The sequence below is a fragment of the Paralichthys olivaceus genome, chromosome 11 (genome assembly GCF_024713975.1).
Source record: "Paralichthys olivaceus isolate ysfri-2021 chromosome 11, ASM2471397v2, whole genome shotgun sequence".
Lineage (NCBI taxonomy): Eukaryota > Metazoa > Chordata > Actinopteri > Pleuronectiformes > Paralichthyidae > Paralichthys > Paralichthys olivaceus.
Genome location: NC_091103.1, coordinates 24,953,774 through 24,976,866, shown reverse-complemented (window position 1 = coordinate 24,976,866; position 23,093 = coordinate 24,953,774). Strand labels below are relative to the sequence as shown.

General features: G+C 40.9%; 1 protein-coding gene across 4 annotated transcripts in view; it reads right to left on the bottom strand.

Annotated features, from left to right (window-relative positions):
- sgsm2 (small G protein signaling modulator 2) overlaps positions 1-23,093 on the bottom strand; it is a 72,975-nt gene that overhangs the window by 25,111 nt on the left and 24,771 nt on the right. For all 4 annotated transcript variants that reach the window (XM_069533766.1, XM_069533764.1, XM_069533765.1 and 1 more), the window contains 8 exons: positions 19,378-19,546; positions 7,663-7,830; positions 6,025-6,092; positions 1,525-1,673; positions 1,236-1,370; positions 671-795; positions 488-555; positions 135-298 (listed from right to left, as the gene is read on the bottom strand). In XM_069533766.1, coding sequence (XP_069389867.1) covers positions 135-298; positions 488-555; positions 671-795; positions 1,236-1,370; positions 1,525-1,673; positions 6,025-6,092; positions 7,663-7,830; positions 19,378-19,546 — 1,046 coding nt within the window. The remainder of the gene's footprint in view (positions 1-134; positions 299-487; positions 556-670; positions 796-1,235; positions 1,371-1,524; positions 1,674-6,024; positions 6,093-7,662; positions 7,831-19,377; positions 19,547-23,093) is intronic.

Here is a 23,093-nt window from a genome sequence, read left to right as displayed (position 1 = left end):
AACCCGAGCTTTATTACCAGGTGTACATGTAATCAAGCTAAACTAATGGAGATACAATCTGGATACGGGACACATTTTAATGCCAGGTGTAATCCTGAAATTTAAATGTGAGTGCAGATGTAACACTGACACACCTTGCCTTTCTGGGACCAGAGAGGGGGTTCCAGTTGACCACGTGGTAAGAGGCCTGTTTCTAGGCAAGAGAGGAAAGCCAGGAGGTGACCACCAGGGGGGAAGTGAAGGGGCGGCCTCTGGATCCCATCCTGACTTACCAGAACTAGTGTACCACCACAATCCGCTGAAAAATATTACACAAGAATGAGATAGGTAGAGAGAAATTGCACGGCTGACATATAATCAAATGTAAAAATGGAGAGTTGAGAAGCGGTCACGACAACAAAAGATTGAAAATGACACAAGTCACTGATGCAGCATAACAGGACTGTGAGGGAGGGTTGTTTGGGAGCAGCAGCAGTGGTATACTCACAGCGTTGATGGCAGTGGATGCAGACAATCTGGCGCAGAGGAACAGTCAGTGCATAGTCCCAGTAGATACTTAAAGATACGTAAAACATGTTTTGGATTAGTAAGACAAGGTGGAAAATGAAGCTTTAGTGTATAGATGATCACAAGGTTATCTGATATATATATATATACACAGTATATATACCTTTTCTCCAGGTCACAGTCTCCCAATGTTCCATTGATGAGCTGGTTGGGGGTCCATTTCAGAGTGAGGTTATCCCCAGCCTGGTGGAGCGACAAGTAGCCCTGCAACACCTCCATCTCCTTCTTCTACCGTGGGAAGAACATGAGGAAGAAGTAAGAGAGAAGGAGAGAGCATACAACTAAAAAAAAGTATATTAATGGTTTTAGAGAGTTTTAAGCTGTAATACAATTGACAGAAAATATATGTTACTAGTCTTGTACTCATCAAGACTATCATAGCTCAAACCCTGGATGAATTGAACTAAAACTATCAACACAACCAGATACCACTAAAGGTAAACTTGTCCTCATTGACCCTTGATGTGAGTTGGATTGAGATGGATTTTTTTGATGGTTCAGGGTGTTCTGTATCAAACCAGATCCTCTGTTTGCTCTGAGTACATCATCTGTCAAAGCTCATTTATAAAGACTGGGACTGTATAGTGAGAATTTTTACTTCTGGGGGATTATTGTATTTTCTATTATTATTATTATTACAGGGTAAGAGGGGGAATGTGCCATAATACCGGTTGCACCAGGACGTTGTTTTTGCCGTAGAGAAGATGTGTTCTGGAGTTTTGGTGAAGGGACTCCACATACTCTCTCGCTGATGCAGCAAACCTGTCCTCTGACATGCTGCCACTGGACTGTCTCTTGCGGATCTAGAATAGCAAAGACGGTTTTTAATGCCAAACTTAACAGTACAAAAATAATTGCTTTTCCAACTCCTGTCCCACATATCCTCAGCGATCACCCACCACCAAACACCAACACTTCCTGAGGACTGAGCTTATCTAAATCAGCCTCTAAACTCACCCCAAGGGCAGGTCGGCGGCCAGCCGTGGTGTCCTGACTCCGGTGGGCCCCATGTATGCGGTGGCGCTGGACTAGCTCATTAGCTGAGGGGTCGGTCCATAAATGATCCGATGTCTTCAGCTTGGTGTACTCCAGAGCACAGGGCCCCACTGAAAATACATGCAGACATACATGATACACTGTTAAACACATATGTGATCCCTCTATTTAAACCCCTTTTGAAAGTTACTAAGTTAGAACTGAGGTACATTTTTACTAAACTTAACCTAACTTAACTCCATATAAATAAGACATATCAGACTTTGGCTACACACATTGAGAAAATGACAGTTTGTTCATGCAAACAAATATGTCAGAAACAGGAAGCTATGATCTGATGCTGCACCACTGTTATGTCATATTTCCAAGCAGCCACAATTCTCTGTTTTTATGCTCAAGTACTGCCTTTAACATGGTGAGTCCCAGCTGTACAAGATACAATAACTCTAACCATGTTTTTACAATATGTCTTGTCCCATATTGTTATTTTTTTACATACACATTATTATTACACCTTAACATATCAATGTAGTTATTATAATCCTAGCAACTCTGCTTGAATACAAAGGCATGACTTACAGCAAAACACCAAACTCTGTACTTTCAAGGGTACCAACAAATGACATTAGTACTACTGAGCACTGTTTCACGTTGAATCAAACGGTGCCAAATTTGATGAAAGAGTAACAGAGCAAAGAGAGTAAGAGAGTGACGAATGTGATTCCAACCACCAGATCAATGGAGATTAGTAGAATGACAAGACTACAGCACAGACTGAGTATGAATATATAAAGATAATTATGCTTCTTGTGCTGATGACATCATTAGGGGCCAGTCTGTGCAGTGGCAATCGTGGAGTGGAGCCGCATTGTCGAAGTCACGCCGAAACACATGTTCAACGCGAGTCAGTCTCAGTTATCAATCATGACGTTTCATCCCCTTTCTATAACATCAAATAACTAATAACTAAAACCAAACTTATCGAGAAAGCTCTTGAACAACCATCAGTGTGACAAGAATTACTTAAAAGTACAGAAACCATCTTTGAGAAAAATTTATTTGACATGCACTTTAACTTTTGGTCAATGTCACATCCACTGACACTGACATCCAATTGCTCGCAGGGCGCTCCTCCGGGGCTGCCCATCACTCCACCATCTCTCCACATTTGCATGTCTATGAGCCCTTTGTGTGTGTGGGATTGTGTTTCAGGGTTAAAAAATGCATGTAAAAAAAATGAGTGTAAAAAGAATTTCCCCTTGAGGGATCAATAAAGTATCTCTATAGAGGAGGCAGGTTTATGACTTTTTTATACTGCAGCCAGCCACCAGGGAGCTATCACAATGAGGCAGAGCGACAGCAAGCCAAAATCAGTCACAAGTGTGGTTATACTTTTTCAAAGGTCTATGCAGGCAGAGCTTGACGACACTTTTGTGACGCCAAATGCAAAGCTGACCAGGAAAACACTGCGGCGTCAGGCTAAGGTTAGCACAATAGTATGTTTTCATTTCAGCAGCTATAGCTGAAGAATCCCTCATGGACAATAAAACATTATACCAATTGATTCATGAGCTCTTTGGATAAAGTTGGTGATGACATGGTTGACATTAGCTTTTACTAGTTAACACCCAGTTAGTGGCTGCATCCAACATTTGTGTTGTCTGAAAGCTTTGTGTGAAACAAGTAGTTCACAAATGCCATACTATTTAAGTGAAAATCCTACATTGTGCACTCTAACCACGGCTGTAGTGACAATGAAAAATCTTACACCTACAGAGATAGTAAAGTATGGGTTATCGAAAAAAACTAATGCTGTCATATTGGTTCAAATGTACTTAAATTTGGAAGCATGCAAATTGATATTACTTATCACGTATCAAAATGCTGAAATGAAAAAGTTATATAGAAGTTAAGGTTCCTGTGTCACATACTGACTGACATCTATAAAATTATAACCATCAGGGATAAAATCCACCACCTCCTCCCAATGAATAGCACATACATAGAAACATTTTCTGGTCCTGAAACCATAGAACCAGATTTATGTTTGAACCAATTTTCTTCTATTGACCTTCCTGAACTGACCTCATTAGTTTCATCATGTAAACCAACAACTTGTCAATGAGACTCGGTCCCAACTGGACATTTTAAGGACATTTTCCCCCTGATTGACAGTTCCATATTCAATCAGATTAACATGTCTTTGTTAACAGGCTATGTACCTCAAGCTTTTAAGGAAGCTGTTATTAAACCTCTGCTGAAAAAGCCTACACTTGATCCAGAGGTTTTGGCTAATTATAGACCCATATCTAACCTGCCCTTCATTTCAAAAATCTTAGAAAAAGCAGTTGCTAACCAGCTGTGTGATTACTTAGATAGTAACGGTTTGCTGGACAAATTTCAGTCAGGATTTAAAATCCATCACAGCACAGAAACAGCACTATTGAAAGTCACTAATGACCTTTTCATGGCCTCAGATGATGGACTTGTCTCTGTAATCGTCCTGTTGGATCTTAGTGCATTTGACACCATAGATCATATGATTCTGGTACAGAGACTAGAACAACATATGGGGATCAGAGGAACTGCACTAGACTGGTTTAAATCATATTTATCAGATAGATTTCAATTTGTTAACGTCGACAATGACCCCTCCATGCACAGTTAGTCATGGAGTTCCACAAGGTTCTGTCCTTGGACCGATACTCTTCACCTTATACATGCTCCCCTTAGGCAACATCATGAGAAAGCACCACATACACTACCATTGTTATACAGTTGACACCCAGCTGTACATTTCTCTGAAGCATGATGAATCTAATCACTTAGTTCAACTTCAGGAATGTCTCAAGAACATCAAGGCCTGGATGACCTAAAACTTCTTACTTCTAAATTCAGACAAAACTGAGGTTGTTGTAATCGGCCCTAAACATCTTAGAGAATCACTTATCTGAACAGATAGTTACATTGGATGGTGTCAGCTTGGCCTCCAGCTCAACTGTGAGGAACCTTGGAGTTATGTTTGACCAGGACATGTCATTTAACAAACACATAAAACAAGTCTCTAGGACAGCTTTCTTCCACCTGCGCAATATTAACAAAATTAGAAACATCCTGTTTAAGAAGGATGCTGAAAAAGTAGTCCACGCATTCGTTACCTCTAGATTAGATTACTGTAATTCCTTATTATCAGGATGCCCCAGGAAATCAGTAAAAAGTCTCCAGTTGGTCCAAAATGCCGCAGCACGAGTGCTGACAGGAACTAGAAGGAGAGATCATATCACTCCTGTCTTAGCTTCTCTACATTGGCTCCCTGTAAAATTCAGAATAGATTTCAAAATCCTGCTCCTCGCGTTTAAAGCCCTTAACAATCAAGCCCCTTCATACATCAAAGACCTGATAACACCATATTATCCAAATAGATCACTTCGTTCACAAAACACAGGCTCTCTTGTGGTTCCAAGAGTCTGTAAGATTAGAACAGGAGGTAGAGCATTCAGCTACCAGGCCCCTCTTCTGTGGAACCAACTCCCACTCTGGGTTCAGGAGGCAGACACCATCTCAGCATTTAAAGTTAAACTTAAAACGTTCCTTTTTGATGAAGCCTATAGTTATTGATCAGGTGAGTCCTGAACCATCACTTAGTTATGCTGCTATAGGTCTAGACTGCTGGGGGAACCCCGGAACCTCAGGACAACAACTTTTACTATTACTAATTACAATATCGCAGTAATTCATTATGATATCAAATGTGTCTGTCATCCACAGTAATTAATAGTCTTTACACTGTTGTTCCATTTTTAACTAGTCAGATCTGATACCTGATGGCGCTCAAGTGTCCCCGGTCTTTCTCGCCCCACATCTCCACTACTTCCCCCTCCCCACTATCCCTCTCTCTTCTCTCCCCTCTTTTCCACCCATCTCTCATCTCCTTCCCCCGTTTTCTTTGCTCACCCCAACCGGTCGAGGCAGATGATCGCCCACATTGAGCTTGGTTCTGCCAGAGGTTTCTCCCTTTTAATGAGGGAGTTTTTCCTCCACAGTCGCCAAAGTGCTTGCTCATTGTGGGAACTGTTGGGTTTCTTTATATTTTGATTTTAAGGTCCTGACCTTCTATGTTAAGTTCCTTGAGATAATGTATATTATGATTTGGCGCTATACAAATAAAACTGAATTGAATTGAATTGAATTGAATCTACTGCACCAATGTGCAGCAACACAGTCTTCTTCCTGCTGTTGGCTTTCAGCTACTGCTGCTATACTCTGAGTAGGGCTGGCTCTGAATTGTATCCTCCAACCAATAGTTCTGCAAGAAGTTGAATTTGTTGAATTTCTACAATTGGTCTGTAATTCTTTCATATTAATACTTTTAATATTAATACTGTAGCTTTGTTCATTTTGATACTGATCTCTGGGAATTCTGTAAAGTTTTGCTGTTCAAGCACATGCTAATATACTTACCTAGCAGGGCTGCCAAGATGGGCCCGAAGACTGAGTCATGCATTAAAGCTTCTCTCTCGTAGTATTTACTGTAATGATAAGCACACAGAGAAAAAGAGGATGAAAGAAAAACATGATTAAATGTCATGCGTTATTGATCCCCCTGATCATCACAAAATTTAAACTGAAAACTGTTTTTTATATTGTGTTTGGTTAAAGATAAGTATAATCAGAGCTATGCACACACACTAACTTTACTACAAAAAATGTATTCATCTCCAAAGAGAAAAAAAATGGTTTATTCACTGCAAATGATGTAATGCAGCTCTGAAGATTGTTGTTCAGCATTAAATCAGTAACCCCAACTTAAAATATATGGCTGCATCGCATGCTGGGGCGAAAACCAGATTAATTGGTTATCCAGCTGACTATGGGTTTTACTCATAACTCATAAAAATAACAGTAATAATATTAATAATAATAACAAATGTTTCAGGCAGTAGGGGAAGGCTGAATGCAGCTCACATTCTTTTACCATTCAATCTAACTTGTGCAGGAGGAACTGTACAATTATTTTTTGTTTTCATTCGTTTTTCTGAGCTTTATTTGGCTTTATACTGTTTTTTTAATAGTTTGTAATTTCCTACAATATGAGATTTGGGTATTGATGAAAATTTTAACAGCCAAAATCCAGATGTGCAAACTTGCCAAGAAAACCTGAAGCTGTACTTTGGCTTCTATAAAGTACTATAAGGGTCTGAATACTACTAAAAGAGAGATGTTTTGACCAGATTTATTCACCTTGAGGCTGAAATCTGCTTCTTGCAACAGGACGGTGAATCCACCTCTAAGACATTTTTGTGGCTATTTCTTTTATTCTTGTACAAAAAACCATTTGCAATTAAGTTTCTTCTCTGAAAGTCCAACAAACTACTTGCTTGACTGATCTGCACACTGCAGCCTATGATTAGCCATAATATGCTTTTTAGGTCCATGCAGGTTTGCAGAAAACTTGACATATCTTTGCAGAAATATTTTTCTGACTTCAAATCAAATCAAATCAAAGTTTATTGTCACATGCACCAAATAACTTAGCGTCATCAGAGCAGTGAAATTCTTGTGACCTGGCAGGCAACATCTACGCAGTAGACGGGAAATACAAGATAAAATAAAATAAAAAAAAAATATATATATAATAACATATGACATATAACATAGTAACATATAACATTTAACATAACATTTACCATATTACCTAGGATAATTACTTTATCCTAAGGTTTCTTTGTAGTTCTCCTAGTTTCACAATATATATATTTGCCACCACTATAATATAATGTAGTTGCCTTTCATCCTCTATTCATTAAAAATCACATTACTTGTGATGATGTAGCTGGCACAGAACTCTGCCTTTTGCATGTGAATGAGCCAACTGGACCAGTTTATAACCAATGTTATACAATCAGATCAGATTAACTACACTGCACTTGTCTGAACAAGATGTCAAGCACGACAGGAAAAATACAATATACACATACACATACAACACATAAATAGGTTATTCCAGGGTCTGTTCATCATTCAGGTACAACAAAGTCTGGAGTAGTGTGCTGTGTCACTGCTATGCAATGCCTCGGAGCAAAGAATAAAACAAATCACCTGGAGTTGTCCACAATGTACTGCACTATGTCGTCCAGAACTTTCTCAAAGAGAGCTGTACGGACCCAGATGTGTTTGATGGCCTGAGCAGAGAGGGGCTGAGGGGGACGGCTGGTGGTGGACGAGCCCTGTCTCCTCAGAGGCTCATGTGCCACGTTCTGAGTTCTCCTGCAGAGAAAAAAAGCACATGACATTTTGAATCTGATATATCAATGTTTAAGAATTTTGATGCATGAGGCAAAGGTCCATGGCTCAAATCAAACCGAAGACACTATGGATGTGTGACATGCACTGTAACAGTTAGGGCATATCAAGTTAAACAATAACAAACGTTATTCTTTTTGCTGATATGTTTTTGGGGTTATTTTAAAGTATACTTGAAAGAAAATGAAAATATATGTTGCAATCTTATGGTCATTGTCATAAATCCCTGTATTTTGAATATAACGCAATCAAAACTTTTCTTAGAAAATCCTTTGTTTTTCAAAACCAAGATATGCATGCATAAAGGGAGACATACGTTGTTAAAACATGAATATAATTGGAATTGTTGTATACCCTACATGGTTCCTGTTTACCTTTCTGCCCTGAGGTTGCAGCCAGTGGTGTAGCGCAGGGTATATGTAAGTACATGGCGTATAACCATTATTTTTCAGACCCACTTCTAAATCGCAGCTGATGCTGCAAGCCAAATTTCTTCCTATAGAATATACAGTATAAATATATATGATATAATCTGCCCTTTATAGTTAATCGAAATAAAAATGCACAACATAAAACAAACTACCCAAACAAAAATTGTGATTCAGCAGAATTGTGCTGCTAGAAAGATGAAAGTAAATAAATGAAAAGCATTTAACAGCATTGTTACCTGCAGCACTGTCAGACAGAGTCAAAGGGCCAGTGTGTTTTCTTCCCTTCTGCCTGTCTCTCTCTCCCTCCCCTAGCTGTCTCTACCTCCTCTGTCTCTCTTTCAGGTGCTGCTGTTGCTGCTGCTGCTGATGGCTGCCGCATTGGTTCAGCCTATCAAAACCCAAGGCTCCAGAATAAAGGGAGCAAGCCCTCAGAGTTTATGATCTTTTTGACTTGGTCTCAGATCTGCTGCTAGATTTGCTGTTTTGCTGTTTGCTATTGCAACTATTTGTAAGGTTTGGGGTGGGAGATTTGTTTGGTCAATAGGTAAGTCGGGGTACCCTATACACCTTTGCACACACAGAGTCAGTTGTAGAAACACACTTTTGGTTGTTTTATTTTAGGAATAGACAGTAGATCAGACATTTTGCTATATAAATGTCTTTGACACCAACCACCTTGTCCTCACCTCCCCCACTTTTGTAAAACCTTCCCTTAGTTTGACTCCATCAATTATTTTGGTTGTCCTGTTTGTCTCTGTTTTATAAGAAAAAGGGACTTAACAAGCATCATTTCATCCAGGGCTGAGTTGCAACTGTGGCAGCAATCAGACACAACCACTCACACACCCATTTTATTTGTGTGTGTGTGCGTGTGTATGTATGAAATGCCAGTACTCCAGAGGATGGAAGAGCGCCAGGATGATGTCAGATATAAGACAGAATGTTGAAGAGAGGTTTTTCCTTTTCTAAATTCCTTTGTTTTGCGGTCTGAAACGTGAACTCCTGTTTACTTAATGTAGAACTTTTATTCATGTTTTAACTTGAGGCATATTTTGGTTTAAAACCAGTACTGTATTGTACTGTTACTAACTAAACTTCTTCCCTGGAGTTTCTGTGCTCTCTCGTCCAGCAGGTTCTCATGGATGGCTGCTCCCTGTATTGGATCGTGGTTGCCACTACTGCCATGGCCCTGCCTGACATCTAATCTTGTTATTACTATTAGTCATAATTCCATGACATTAATATTAACTTGTTTATTATTGTAGCATTGTTACATATTACCTCCACTGCTACTGTAATCATTGTTTTTCATTGTAATTGTACAATATGTTTCTGTTGCGTTGTTCTGTACACGTGACATCCATTGCACGTCTGTCCGTCCTGGGAGAGGGATCCCTCCTCTGTGGCTCTCCCTGAGGTTTCTTCCACCTTCTTTTCCCTGTTAAAAGGGTTTTTTTGTGGGCAAGTTTTTCCTCTCTCGAACCGAGGGTCTAAGGACAGAGGGTGTCACTACCTGTACAGATTGTAAAGCCCTCTGAGGCAAAATGTGTTTTGTGAATTCGGGCTATACAAATACAATTTGATTTGATTTGATTTGATTTGTATGGCCAGGACCAGCGCATGCACTTCTTTACCGCCCCTGTTTTTGGAACGTACCATACCAGCAACAACATACAAACAACAATATGCCATACAAATAAAGTGCACTATATCACTCGTGCAATCTAGGGTTTAGTTTTTCCTTGTTGAGGGTTAAGAACAGAGGATTTCATACCTTGTTAAAGCCAGATGAGACAAATTGTGATTATGGGCTATACAAATAAAATTTGATTGATTGATTGATCGATATTACCATCTTTCCTTGAGCCATGGGGTGTAATGCATTCAGACTAGAGAATTGTATTGCTAATGTAGCAATTTATTTGACCTCAAACAGAATCTTTTTCATCTCTTACTATAAACATATATTTAATTAAAGGTCCACCTACCCACTTGAAGTCTTAAACAAGCGACTGAGCAGATGTTGAGGGTGAATTGTGTTTTCAACTGTTTCCAAAGTCATGAATGAATCATCAATCTCAGCTCAAGACAATAAGAAACAAAGCGTACTAGTGAGAGAGGTTAATTGTTCAAGTCAGTAACAAGTGGTCGGATGCTATTATTGCTCAACAGCCAAAATGTTTCAATGAAAAAAAAAGTTAACTGTTTCTGTCTCCCCTAGGTTGAAAATGGTAATATCTTGTGCTTCTCTGGTCGTACACTCCTTTGTTTTACACCTATGAGTCACAAACGCACACACACAAACACACACACAAAGTCCAAATTATCGTAGAGTTCTGTACCTGGGCAAAACTGCGGGTCAGAATCACCGCCAGATCGCTTTGATAATTTGTTTTGATCCATCACCAATCAATCAATCAATCACATTTTATTTGTATAGCCCATATTCACAAATCACATTTGTCTCATAGGGCTTTAACAAGGTGTGACATCCTCTGCCCTTAACCCTCAACAAGAGTAAGGAAAAACTACTGAAAAAACTTTTAACAAGGGACGTAGAAACCTCAGAGATGACATCATGACAGCAACGTTCAACAGAATCACTTCCTGTTTGCCAATTTGTCTTAAAAATAAAAGCACAATTCCCCTTTTATGAAGCCAATAGTTCATATCAAGCTTAATTGCAAAGCTTTTCTTAAGAAAACTTGTGAACTGAAGATTGTGTCAATTGCTTAACAGTCCTCTAAAATAGCTGATATGTAATTAAAAAAATTATAACACCATTTAAGTAAATTAAAACTTAAATATAAGCCACAATCATAAGGTAAATTCAGTTTCATTTATTGAAAAACATTGACTATAAAATATTCATTGCAGATAAACCATGTATAATGAGTTTTATAGTTTATAACTTGATTTTGCACCATAGACTGAAAATAAAAAGCTGTGTCAATTCTCATGTTTTTTCCCCTATGGCACTCTATTGTAGCTGCAATTATTATTCAGGGAATTTAATTATATTTTAATTTTAGCTTCTTTAATCTTCAATTTACTTGAGTGTTTCTATTTTTGAAACATTTTTACTGTCTTTTATATTGCCCTGGGTTTCTTGTTTCTTTCGAAAACAATAGACATGCACAAAATACTACACTATTGTGCACATTTCTTTTCTCATAATTAAGAAAGTAACAGATCAAATTGCATTATCAGTCTATAATGATGTATTTCCTCTCAGCACCTCTCAACACAAATGTATTTGTAATTACAGTTGATCAGATCTCTTATATGGAGTATTTCTTGCTAGTAGGTGTTTTCCATGCTGCTCTCAGTCTTGCTCTTTATAAATGTAAAATATCAACAAATGTCAACACATGTAAAGCTGAATTGATTACATCCAGATTACATTTTGAGCTGACAAAAGAATATGAAGGTGGAAAGGAATATGTCAAGGTGATTATTAAGCCTCTGGGTTTGCATGTGTATTCTATTCCAGCTGTAGTAAAAGTTAATATGATATGATTAGCAGATGGATGGATCCACTGACATTGAACAGCTATGTTGGCATATGAACAGCGTGTGTGTGTGTGTGCATTCTCGCAGAGAGACAAAACGAAACTCTTGTGTTTGATGTGAGAAAGTCTTTTGCTTCCTATGTCTGGTAAGGAAAGACAGTCAAACTTGTTAATCAACCGCAAAGGTTTCTTTATCTTCTCATCTACCTTTATGTTATGATCTGCCCCTTTAATGATTATGTTATTTTCTGTTTTACATTGAAGTTACTTCTGTCTCTTGGTTGTCTTGCTTCCTGTCTTTGTCAACTTTATATTACACTACATAACATGTCATTTAGCTGATGCTTTTATCCAAAGCGACTTCCAATCATTGCATTCAACATCTATGAGGGGCCATTTGGCATGGGCTACGATTCGAGCCGCCTACATCCTGTCTGGAGGACGACTGCTCTACCTATCAGCCGAAGGCACCCCATTTACCGTTGTCTTGACTGATGTGTTTCACCTGTGTCCAGTTGTAACTGCTTCCCATGTGTAATTATTTTCTGAGCATTGACTGCGTAGTCTGACCTTTTCTTCTGTTCTGCTCGGCCCATATAGTCCATCATTTTACTGCCATGGCGCCCAGGATGGCTGCCGTGTCTTGAGCTCCTCACCAACTTCTCATTTCTAGTATTTTGTTGTACTTTTTCTGTTTATTTTAACTTTTTTTGTTAACATGCAAACTGCCCAAGCGAGCCCTATCTTTCAGTATATCGAACAACTTTTACTCATCAGGTCGCTGGCAAACAGCAAAAAACCACCACGACCAGCTCTCAACAACAATGGCGAGTATCCGTGGTTACCTGTTGGCGCTTTACCTGGGGGGCGCAGGAGACAAAGACGGTGAGGATCCCGGGCCGGGGTCCTAGTCAGGCTGAGGAAACGCGAAAACCGGCCTCCTCTACCGAGTTTACTTCTGGCAAATGTCCAATCCCTGGATAATAAGCTGGATGAACTCTGAAGCAGGATGGCAATTCAACGGGACATTAAGAACTGTAACGTTATGGTTTTCACGGAGACTTGGCTTGACCCCTCGATCCAGGACGCCGCCATTGTCCTGCACGGATTCTCCATTCATCGCCAGGACTGGACAATAAACTCAGGGAAGAGTAAGGGAGGGGGTGTCTGCTTTATGATTAACAACTACTGGTGCTCAGTTGTGGAGATAATTTCTTCGGACTGTTCTCCCAGCTTAGAGCACATCATGATCAGATGCCGGCCTTTTTACCTGCCGAGGGAGTTTACATCTGTGGTTCCAACAGCAGTGTATGTGCCGCCGCACGCTGACGACAACACAGTGCTGGAGGAGCTGTACGGAGTTATCGACAGGACAGAGACTTCAAGGCCGGAGGCTGCATTTATTGTGGCCGGGGATTTTAACAGCGCCAACATGAAGAAAGTCCTGCCGAAATATTATCAGCACGTCAGCTGCCCCACGCGCAGTGGAAATACACTGGACCATGTTAACTCTCCTTTCCGCAATGGATACAAAGCCCTCCCCCGCCCCCCCTTTGGCAAGTCGGACTACGTATCTCTACTCCTGCTCCCCGTTTACCGGCAGAGACTGAAAAGAGGCCGACCTGTGACACGGACAGTCCAGCGCTGGACCGAGCAGTCAGACTCTGCTCTCCAACACTGCTTCAGCACCACGGAGTGGTGTGTGTTTGAGGAGGAGGACATAAACACACACACACAGACGCGGTCATTTGCTACATCAGCAAATGCATCGATGACGTCGTGCCGCGGATTACTGTACGAACATTCCCAAATCAGAAACCCTGGATAAATGGCGAGGTCCGAGCCAAACTCAAAGCTCGGGCTGTCGCGCACAGCGCCGGTTATTTGGATGAATACAGGAACTCCAGGTATGCGCTCCGGAGAGCTGTTAGCAGTGCTAAAAGACAATACAAGAACAAAGTGGAGTCTGACTACAAGGGCTCCAACGCTAGAAACATGTGGTCTGGACTAAAAACTAAAACAGACTATAAAAGAACAACAAGTGGTGCCGAGAGAGTGTGTGCATCTCTCCCAGATGAACTGAACACATTTTATGCATGCTTTGAGAGACCCCCAGCTGTGGAGGTACAGAAGGCTCAGGATTCCTGCCCCCCCTGGTTTTAACCAGTGCAGATGTGTGCAGATCCCTAAAAAAGATCAACACACATAGGGCTCCTGGGCCTGATGGCATCCCTGGCCGTGCTCTTAAGGTGTGTGCAGTTCAGCTGGCAGAGGTGTTCACATGCATCTTCAATAAGTCACTGCTCCAGTCTATAGTCCCCACTTGTCTCAAAGAGTCCACCATCATTCCAGTCCCTAAAAAGACAAAAACCATCTGCCTCAACGACTACCGCCCAGTTGCACTCACCCCCATCATCATGAAGTGCTTTGAGCGGTTAGTCAAACAGTTCATCACCTCCTCCCTCCCGACTCACTGGACCCCCTGCAGTTTGCTTACAGGGAGAACAGGTCCACAGCCGAAGCCATCACCCTCACCCTCCACACTGCCCTCTCCCACCTGGACCAGAGGAACACGTATGTGAGGATGCTGTTCATTGACTACAGTTCAGCATTCAACACTATTGTGCCCTCCAAGCTCGTCATCAAGCTCAGGGACCTCGGGCTCAACAGCGCCCTCTGTGACTGGATCCTGAACTTCCTGACAGGCAGACGCCAGGCAGTGCGGATGGGGAACATCACATCCTCCAGCCGGACCCTCAACACCGGAGCCCCCCAGGGTTGTGTGCTCAGCCCTCTCCTCTACTCCCTGTTCACGCACGACTGCATTGGCCACATACAGCTCCAACACCATCATCAAGTTTTCTGACGACACCACCGTCATCGGCCTGATCACAGACGGCGACGAGACGGCCTACAGAGAGGAGGTCAGAGCCCTGACATCTTGGTGCCAGGACAACAACCTCCATCTCAATGTCAGCAAAACCAAGGAGCTGATTGTGGATTATAGGAAGAAGCAGAGAGATGGACACGCCCCCCTCACCATCGATGGGACTCCTGTGGAGAGAGTCAGCAGCTTCAGGTTCCTCGGGGTTCACATCACTGAGGACCTGACATGGACTCATCACACCATAGTTATCACAAAGACAGCTCGTCAGCGGCTCTTCTTCCTCCGCAGGCTGCGGAGGTTCAACATGGACTCCAGGATACTCTGCAACTTCTACAGATGCACCATCGAGAGTATCCTGACCGGATACATCACGGCCTGGTACGGCAGTTGCACCGCCCTCAACCGTAAGACTCTACAGAGGGTGGTGAAAACTGCTCAGCACATCACCAGGACGGAGCTACCATCCATGGAGGACCTCTACACCAAGCGTTGTAGGAAGGATACAGGATACTAAAAGACCCCCATCACCCCAGCAACAAACTGTTCTGTCTGCTGCCGTCTGGCAGACGGGACCACAGCTTCCGGAACAAGACAACAAGACTCAGGGACAGTTTTATCCCACAGGCTATAAGACTGTTGAACTCCTGAGCTCTGTGAAAGTCACTATATCTGTTTATAGCAACATATTAATTTACACATTATAATATTCCTACACACAAAGAACTATATTTATTTATTTAGTTTATAATAATTCTCATTCTGCTACATCTTTCTATTCATCATATTTCTAAGCTACATAAAAATATAATGAGTGCAATAATTCATATCTGTTCATACCTCCCTATAACTGCTGCTAAATCATGACTGCACATGTTTACATTCCACCTTAGCACCTTATAATGTTTTATTATCTTACACACTGGAACTTTAAGATGGTAGTATCATTAAAGATGGCTAAATATATTGGGAGGAACAACACAAGGGAGTGTAGGGGATATGCCGCTACTCTCCACACCCCATTCTACCCTCATGCTGTTCTTAACATTTACTTAACCACTGTAACTGATATCACATTCTCTGTCTGTCTCTGTCTGTTGTTTCCCATCATGCTCTCTGCCTTTTTTCCTGTCAGTGGCACAAACTGTGTTGCCATGGCAACCAGGGTAAATGAGAGATGGAGCCCTTAGGTAGGAAGACAGGGTGATGGGGGTTGGTGAGAACATGGCTGTGTGAGCATGTGTGTGTGCATATATGCATGCTGGTGAGAGGGGTGTGACTTGTGCAGACCACATACATACACAATAATAGGCTTTAATGCTGTGTGCAGTCCATCTGGGGAAACGAAGGCCAATGAGACGTGACAGATCAGCCAGAGATGGTGGCTGATATGAAGACGGAGACCTGAGCACCCAGTCCACCCAAACACGTTTAACTCAGCTGATCGACATCATATAACGCAGTAATGTACATCTTACTCAAATTCTAACTGTGTTTTATTGTTTGTACATCATTTACACAGATGTTGTGTGGATGTGTGTCAGTGTGTGTAAGCATGTTTTCATTGCTCAAAGCTTTCCCCCCTTCATTTCTAAACCTCTCTGCACAGCCCTGGAGAGATATGTGGTAGCCATGTGGCTCAGGCTAATGGACAATTAATGAGCTTGAAAACAGCTTGGCTAGTACATAAGTGCCTGCAAATTAAGCCATTTATCATACTATGTGTGTACAAACGTGCATGCAGAAATACAGTACATACACGTAGGCCTGAGGGTTATCACAAAGTGTACACAAATTAAGTATGAGAGTTACCTCAATATTGAAAATGAAAAGCTGAATCAAACTTTCTTAGATTACTACTGTAATTAGGGTAGTTTTCTTGATACCTAAAAGTGTATACCTCCACCGGACCCAACAGTCTCCTTTAAATCCACATTTAAATTCACCTGATCCAGATTTGTACTTGGATCTGCATGAATTTCACAAACACATGAATATCAGTCCCCTAAACATGCTGGATTTGTCATCGAGAATCATGAATGATTTTCCGAGAAATCAATGAAACTGCTGTGAAACAGACTGTCTCCCAATTGTAAAAAAAAGTGAATAAAATTCAGAATGCATTGGTTGTGTCTTCTGATCAGGTCAAGTTCAAGTGGTTGATTGGTAAATATTTTTGTGGGTGGATTTACTCTCATAACGAGGTGATTTACACCAAGTTTTAAGACTAAATGTCTAGCTTAGCCACGTCCGGTCAACTAAGGAGTGTTAAAGCTGTTTAGTTGTTAATATTTGTTGAGATTGTTAAACTGTGTAATATAGTTATATTATATAGTATATATTAAGAAAAGCGAAGAAAGGGGGGAATTCAAACTACAAGGCAGTTTGTTCCAGTCTGTGAAAACAGACTTGAAGTTTCAAATGGAAACAAAATATTCCCTGCCTAAAAGCAATAAAATTCATGTTTTGCCTGAGTCAATATCAAAATAAATATTATTTAAAAGCTTTATAAGGGCTGTCTCTGTGCTGTGATTGGCACGAAAGCCTGATTGAATTCCATTTAAACAGTAATTTATCTTTAAGAGGTGAGTTAGCTGATTAACAACTGCCTTTTCTATGGGTTTGCCTAAAAAAGGATAAATTCAAGATTGGTTGGAAGTTGATGAGGATTGTGTTATTGAGGTTACAACTGCCATTTCTAGAGATTAGGGAAAAGTGCCAGAATAAAGTGATGCATTTACTATGTTGAAAACATCTGTTTCTATGGAGTTCAAACATTTTTTAAGTTAGTGGGGGTCATGGCAGTATGTGGATGTTTTAAGATGCTGCACTGTTTGTTATAAAAAAATATATTTTTGTCACATTTGATTTAATTTAGGTCTGACGTTATACATTTTCAAGGATGCAAATTCAGGTCACTGTGACTTTTGGAATTAAATCTTGCATGCTACAATGGTAGAAATGTTTGCTGCAGCTGAACAAATGGAGGCAAATGTCAATTCCTATGCCTTTTTACATGTGATTGAGGGCATTGCTGAGCAAATAGGAATGATATCAGCACTGAGTAACACCGAAATAAATGAAGTTGTATTCACAATCCTTAATGAGATAGTTCAGCCACTTGAGCTTCATGGTGACATGACTTTGGGCAATATGATGCAGGGCTGCAGCAGCAATGCTGGTCGACCTGGCTGTCCTACTTTTGATTTACAGGCTGAAACCATAGAACATTACGTGCTGTGGTGCCTGAAATCAATGATATAGCAAAGCTGTTCAGAGTGTCTGTGCAAACAATTAAGAGAATGGAGCAGAGTGGCATCAGGTCAGTTCAGTTTAAGATGAATGACCATTTGGTGGTAGCATAGCGTTACATATCACAGCTGTGGACCAGCAAGATAATCATAAAACTGGCAGCTGATGTGAAACATCAGCTATCATAAGGGCAAGCCAGGTTTACTTATTTATTAGTGCTGTCAAAATGAACGCGTCCATTTTTTAATTAGTTTGAAATATTGACTGTGTAAAAAAAAAGGTAAACGCATTGCTGTTTTTCAGAGACTATAGTGGGCTCAGTTTTAAATGAAGCTAGACGACCTAATGTAACAGAGGTTATGTGGTTATTATTCTACTTTCCACAATTCATTTATTTAATGGTTGGGTAATATAGCTCAAGGGTGCCCTCCTCCACAGTGCTGTACGTTACGTTATTACGCTCTAACGGAAGGAGAATCAGATCCATGAACAGAAGAGAGATGAACCAAGCGCGGCAAGGAATTTCTAGTGGTCGCTTTAGACGTCAAACACGAGTGCTGAAACACACCGAGACTGTCTTGGACATCTTCATAGGGGTGGCTGTGGCTGAGGGGTAGAGCGGTTGTCCTCCAACCAGAAGGTCGGAAGTTCAGTTCCCAGTCTTCCCATCCCAAAGTGTCCTTGGGCAAGATGCTGAACCCCAAATTGCCCCATATAACAACAATAAATAAATTTTAAAAAAAAGTGCTACTCTAGATGCACTGTATGTATGAATGTATGGGTGAATGGCAAACTGTAGTGTAAAGTGCTTTGAGTGGTCTTCAAGACTAGAAAAGTGCTATATAAATACAACCATTTATCTTACCATTTTTGGCACTCATTCAGAGTTTCTCCAAGATGTTCACTGATGAAGCTGTTTGAATTGTGCTTTGAGCCATAACTGACCTACTGTTCTTATTTTTGTACTGCAATAAAATTGCGATAGCATGAAGATCTTGTCCTTGCTAATTAAACACAACGCAGAAAAAACTATTTGAACCAGCCAGCTGCAGCAGAGTGCAGCCAAGCATCGGTTACACATCCATCCATATGTACCAACCATGTAATTATAGTTTGTTGGCAAGCGGGCTAAACTCTCCAAAGTTAGGCTACACTTTGGTGAGGGAAAATCTGAATCTTTGTTGTTCTTCATATTTGCAGGACTATTGTAACTTTTTGAAATTCAACCAGCACTTGAACATGTAACACATATATTATTATGGGCCATGGTGGTAATGCTCCACTCATTAAATGATGAAATAAAAATTAAACATGATACTAAAGCTGGGTCTTAAACAGCATTGAGTGAGCTCTTCCTCACTCTTGCATAGGTTTTATTTTCAAAAAATTTAGTACAGGAGGGAGGGGTTGGGGAGATCTGTGGGAAACCAACCTGGTGAGATCAGCCTGCTGCTGGAGCTGTTCTTGCACTTTGCGGCAAACCTCGCCAGCGGTGTCGTAGACTTTGCCGACTTTGGTGAAGAGGGCAGCGATCTTGTCACTGCGGAGAAAACCAGCTGCCCTTCTCTTCAGCAAGTGACCCAGACAAGCCTCGATTGCAGCTGGAAAGAGAAAGGACAAGAAGTTGAAGTGTTAATATGTGCAATAAAAACTGACTCATCACACTCCAACACTGACTCATCACACATCTAAACTGACTCATCACACACCAACACTGACTCATCACACATCAAAACTGACTCATCACACACCAACACTGACTCATCACACACCAACACTGACTCATCACACACCAACACTGACTCATCACACATCAAAACTGACTCATCACACACCAACACTGACTCATCACACATCAAAACTGACTCATCACACACCAACACTGACTCATCACACATCAAAACTGACTCATCACACACCTACACTGACTCATCACACATCAAAACTGACTCATCACACACCAACACTGACTCATCACACATCTAAACTGACTCATCACACACCTACACTGACTCATCACATATCAACACTGACTCATCACACATCAAAACTGACTCATCACACACCAACACTGACTCATCACACACCAACACTGACTCATCACACACCAACACTGACTCATCACACACCTACACTGACTCATCACACACCAACACTGACTCATCACACATCAAAACTGACTCATCACACACCAACACTGACTCATCACACACCAACACTGACTCATCACACATCAAAACTGACTCATCACACACCAACACTGACTCATCACACATCAAAACTGACTCATCACACACCAACACTGACTCATCACACACCTACACTGACTCATCACATATCAACACTGACTCATCACACATCAAAACTGACTCATCACACACCAACACTGACTCATCACACACCTACACTGACTCATCACATATCAACACTGACTCATCACACATCAAAACTGACTCATCACATACCAACACTGACTCATCACACACCTAAACTGACTCATCACATATCAACACTGACTCATCACACACAAAAACTGAGTCATCACTAGGGATGTAAAAATATGACATTTTGATGCCACGATTATTGTCAGAGGTAATATCATGGTTTTATGATTATTGATACTAAAGAGGGTAAAAGGCACACAACAAGCAATATTTAGCTAATAATATAGCTAAAGAGAGAGAGAGAGAGATGGGGGGGGGCTGAGCATGTCAGCTGCTCCTCGGAGTTGGTCAGAAACTGACAGAATTGTCCTCTTGCTTCGCCTTCTCAACTAACGATTCAGCTAAGTGGCTCGCACACACATACAAGCGCAACGCACACACACACAAAACAGGACTCATGAGAGATTTCACCGCATGGTACACAAATTATGTGAATCACGCGAGGAGATGAATAATGTTTAGTCATTTATGAAATTTATTGTGAAAATTAGTCGAGAAAAGCAGGATTCAACAGGATATTACCTGTATGCAGCAGAAAGTGACTTGTCTCCTGCACCTTTAATTCCATTCTGAGTCATTTTATTTATAATTGCATTTTACAAAGCCCTGCCCTGAAACCACCAATCCATCCTATATCCACTGTATAATGAAACTAGGAGTACTGCAGTCTACTTCCAGATGCTGGAGAGCAGCTTTTGTCTCAGTCTCAAATAAGAAAACGAAAGCAGAAGCAATATGCCAACCTGCCTGATCCCTAGACCATCTTTTGCTTCCTCTCTTGTCTTTCCTTCTGACAACCTTCTATCCCACATGAGAAAGCAGAGAAAGGCGTATGAGAACGAGTCAGTTTACAATGACTCTCCCCTGTTCAGAGCAAGTTCAGAAGACCCTGATCCTTTTCTCAGGCTCACCATTTCTCAAACACACACACAAACACACACACACACACACACACACACACACACACACACACACACACACACACACACACACACACACACACACACACAGTATTACCACAGTCTCTGTTCAGCTCGTGACTTCCTAAATCCATGATCTCTTATCTAACTTTCTCATAGTGCTTGTGGAGGTAGCTGGGAGAGCACCTTCACCTGCACCAGATGTTCGGCCCGTGACCCATTTTTTCATTTCGTATTTCTGATCTGAGCAAAAAATCCAAGTTACGAAAAACAACATTGTTTTTTGGTAACAGATACATAAATGAATAACGAAATAATGACTTGTTTTTAAATTTTCCAATTTTGGTTTTCTAATTGAATATGAAAAGAACAAATGATACATGGATTATGAACTTTAATAAGGCACTAAGAGTTATTTTTAAAACTCACAGGTTTAATAGTGGATAAATCATATATTTTTCTAGATTAGTTAATGCCCACTTAATTTATGCTTTTCCCGAGTGACAAAATCCAACTTTCTTTTTAGCTACAATTTTAGATCACAGAGGAATACTACAATTGACATTTGTCGACCTGATGGACTGATGTGAGAAGACTTCATTGATGACTTATTAACTTGCAAATAATGACAATTATAGCACTTCTATCGAGGACTTTGTTTTAATGGAATAGTTCAGTCAGGAACACTTTGTCATGATTTACCCATTTGTTGCAAATGAGGATACAGTTATGATTGGCGCTAAAGGCTCCATTCTTTGGATTTTCCCTGGATTAGCTGAGGCATGCTGAAACAGGGAACATATGCAGAACCCCCAGTGGGCGTAGGAGGCAAGGTACATTTTGGTGAGAGAATGGGCTGTGATTGGTGGGTGACTGACGAGCGTCCATAACCTATTAGTAGCTGACAGCTGAGCACATGACTCCATGTCCTGCATGAACTAATGCAATGATTCATCTGTGTGGTTTCAGGTTAGTACGCGACTGTGGCTAAGAGATCGAGCGGTCATCTTCCAACCAGAAGGTCAGCAGTTCAATCTCCAGTCTTCCCCATCTGCATGACTAAGTGTCCTTGGGCAAGATGCTGAACCCTGAATTGCCCCTCATAGAACTAAAAGTGCTGCTAATAGATGCACAGTATGCATGTGTATATACATACAAACAATTTATCACATCTACATTGAATCTGAGACAGTAAGCAGATACTGGTGCACTACCACTTTTTGCATCTGGCCCACTCCAACTGCAGATGTGAAACAGAATTTAATTATTTTGTGGTCCAGATGACACTATTTACTTAGTGAGCCCAGCCTGTAACTTGGTCACATGGGGCAGTAAAACAGATGTGACTTTCATCAGATCTCTTGGCGGTGGATTTACTAGCCAAGCCCTTGTGGGACAATACCTAAGGGAATTTTGACATGGCTATAAAAACTGAAGAAAAACCTGATTAAGCATGATGAAACTTGGATGCCATTATCGCACTTAAACCAACATGCCATGTGTTCATCCATGCGGTGTGGCGCAGCACTCAAATCACTAGGTTTATTTATCACCTGAACTCATCTGTTGGTGTTGCACAATATTTGAATGGACTGTAACTTTTTATTCAGTATTTTGGTCGGTTTATGGATGAGTCAGAATGTCAAAAAGGAAACACCCAAGCCTCTGAAAATTTGGATTCACTAAATAAAGACAACAGTGAGTAATGACAACAGTGCACCGACTACAGCTAGCCTGGCATCGCTACCGCAGTTCTGTTGGCAGTGACAAATCCACTGCCAGAC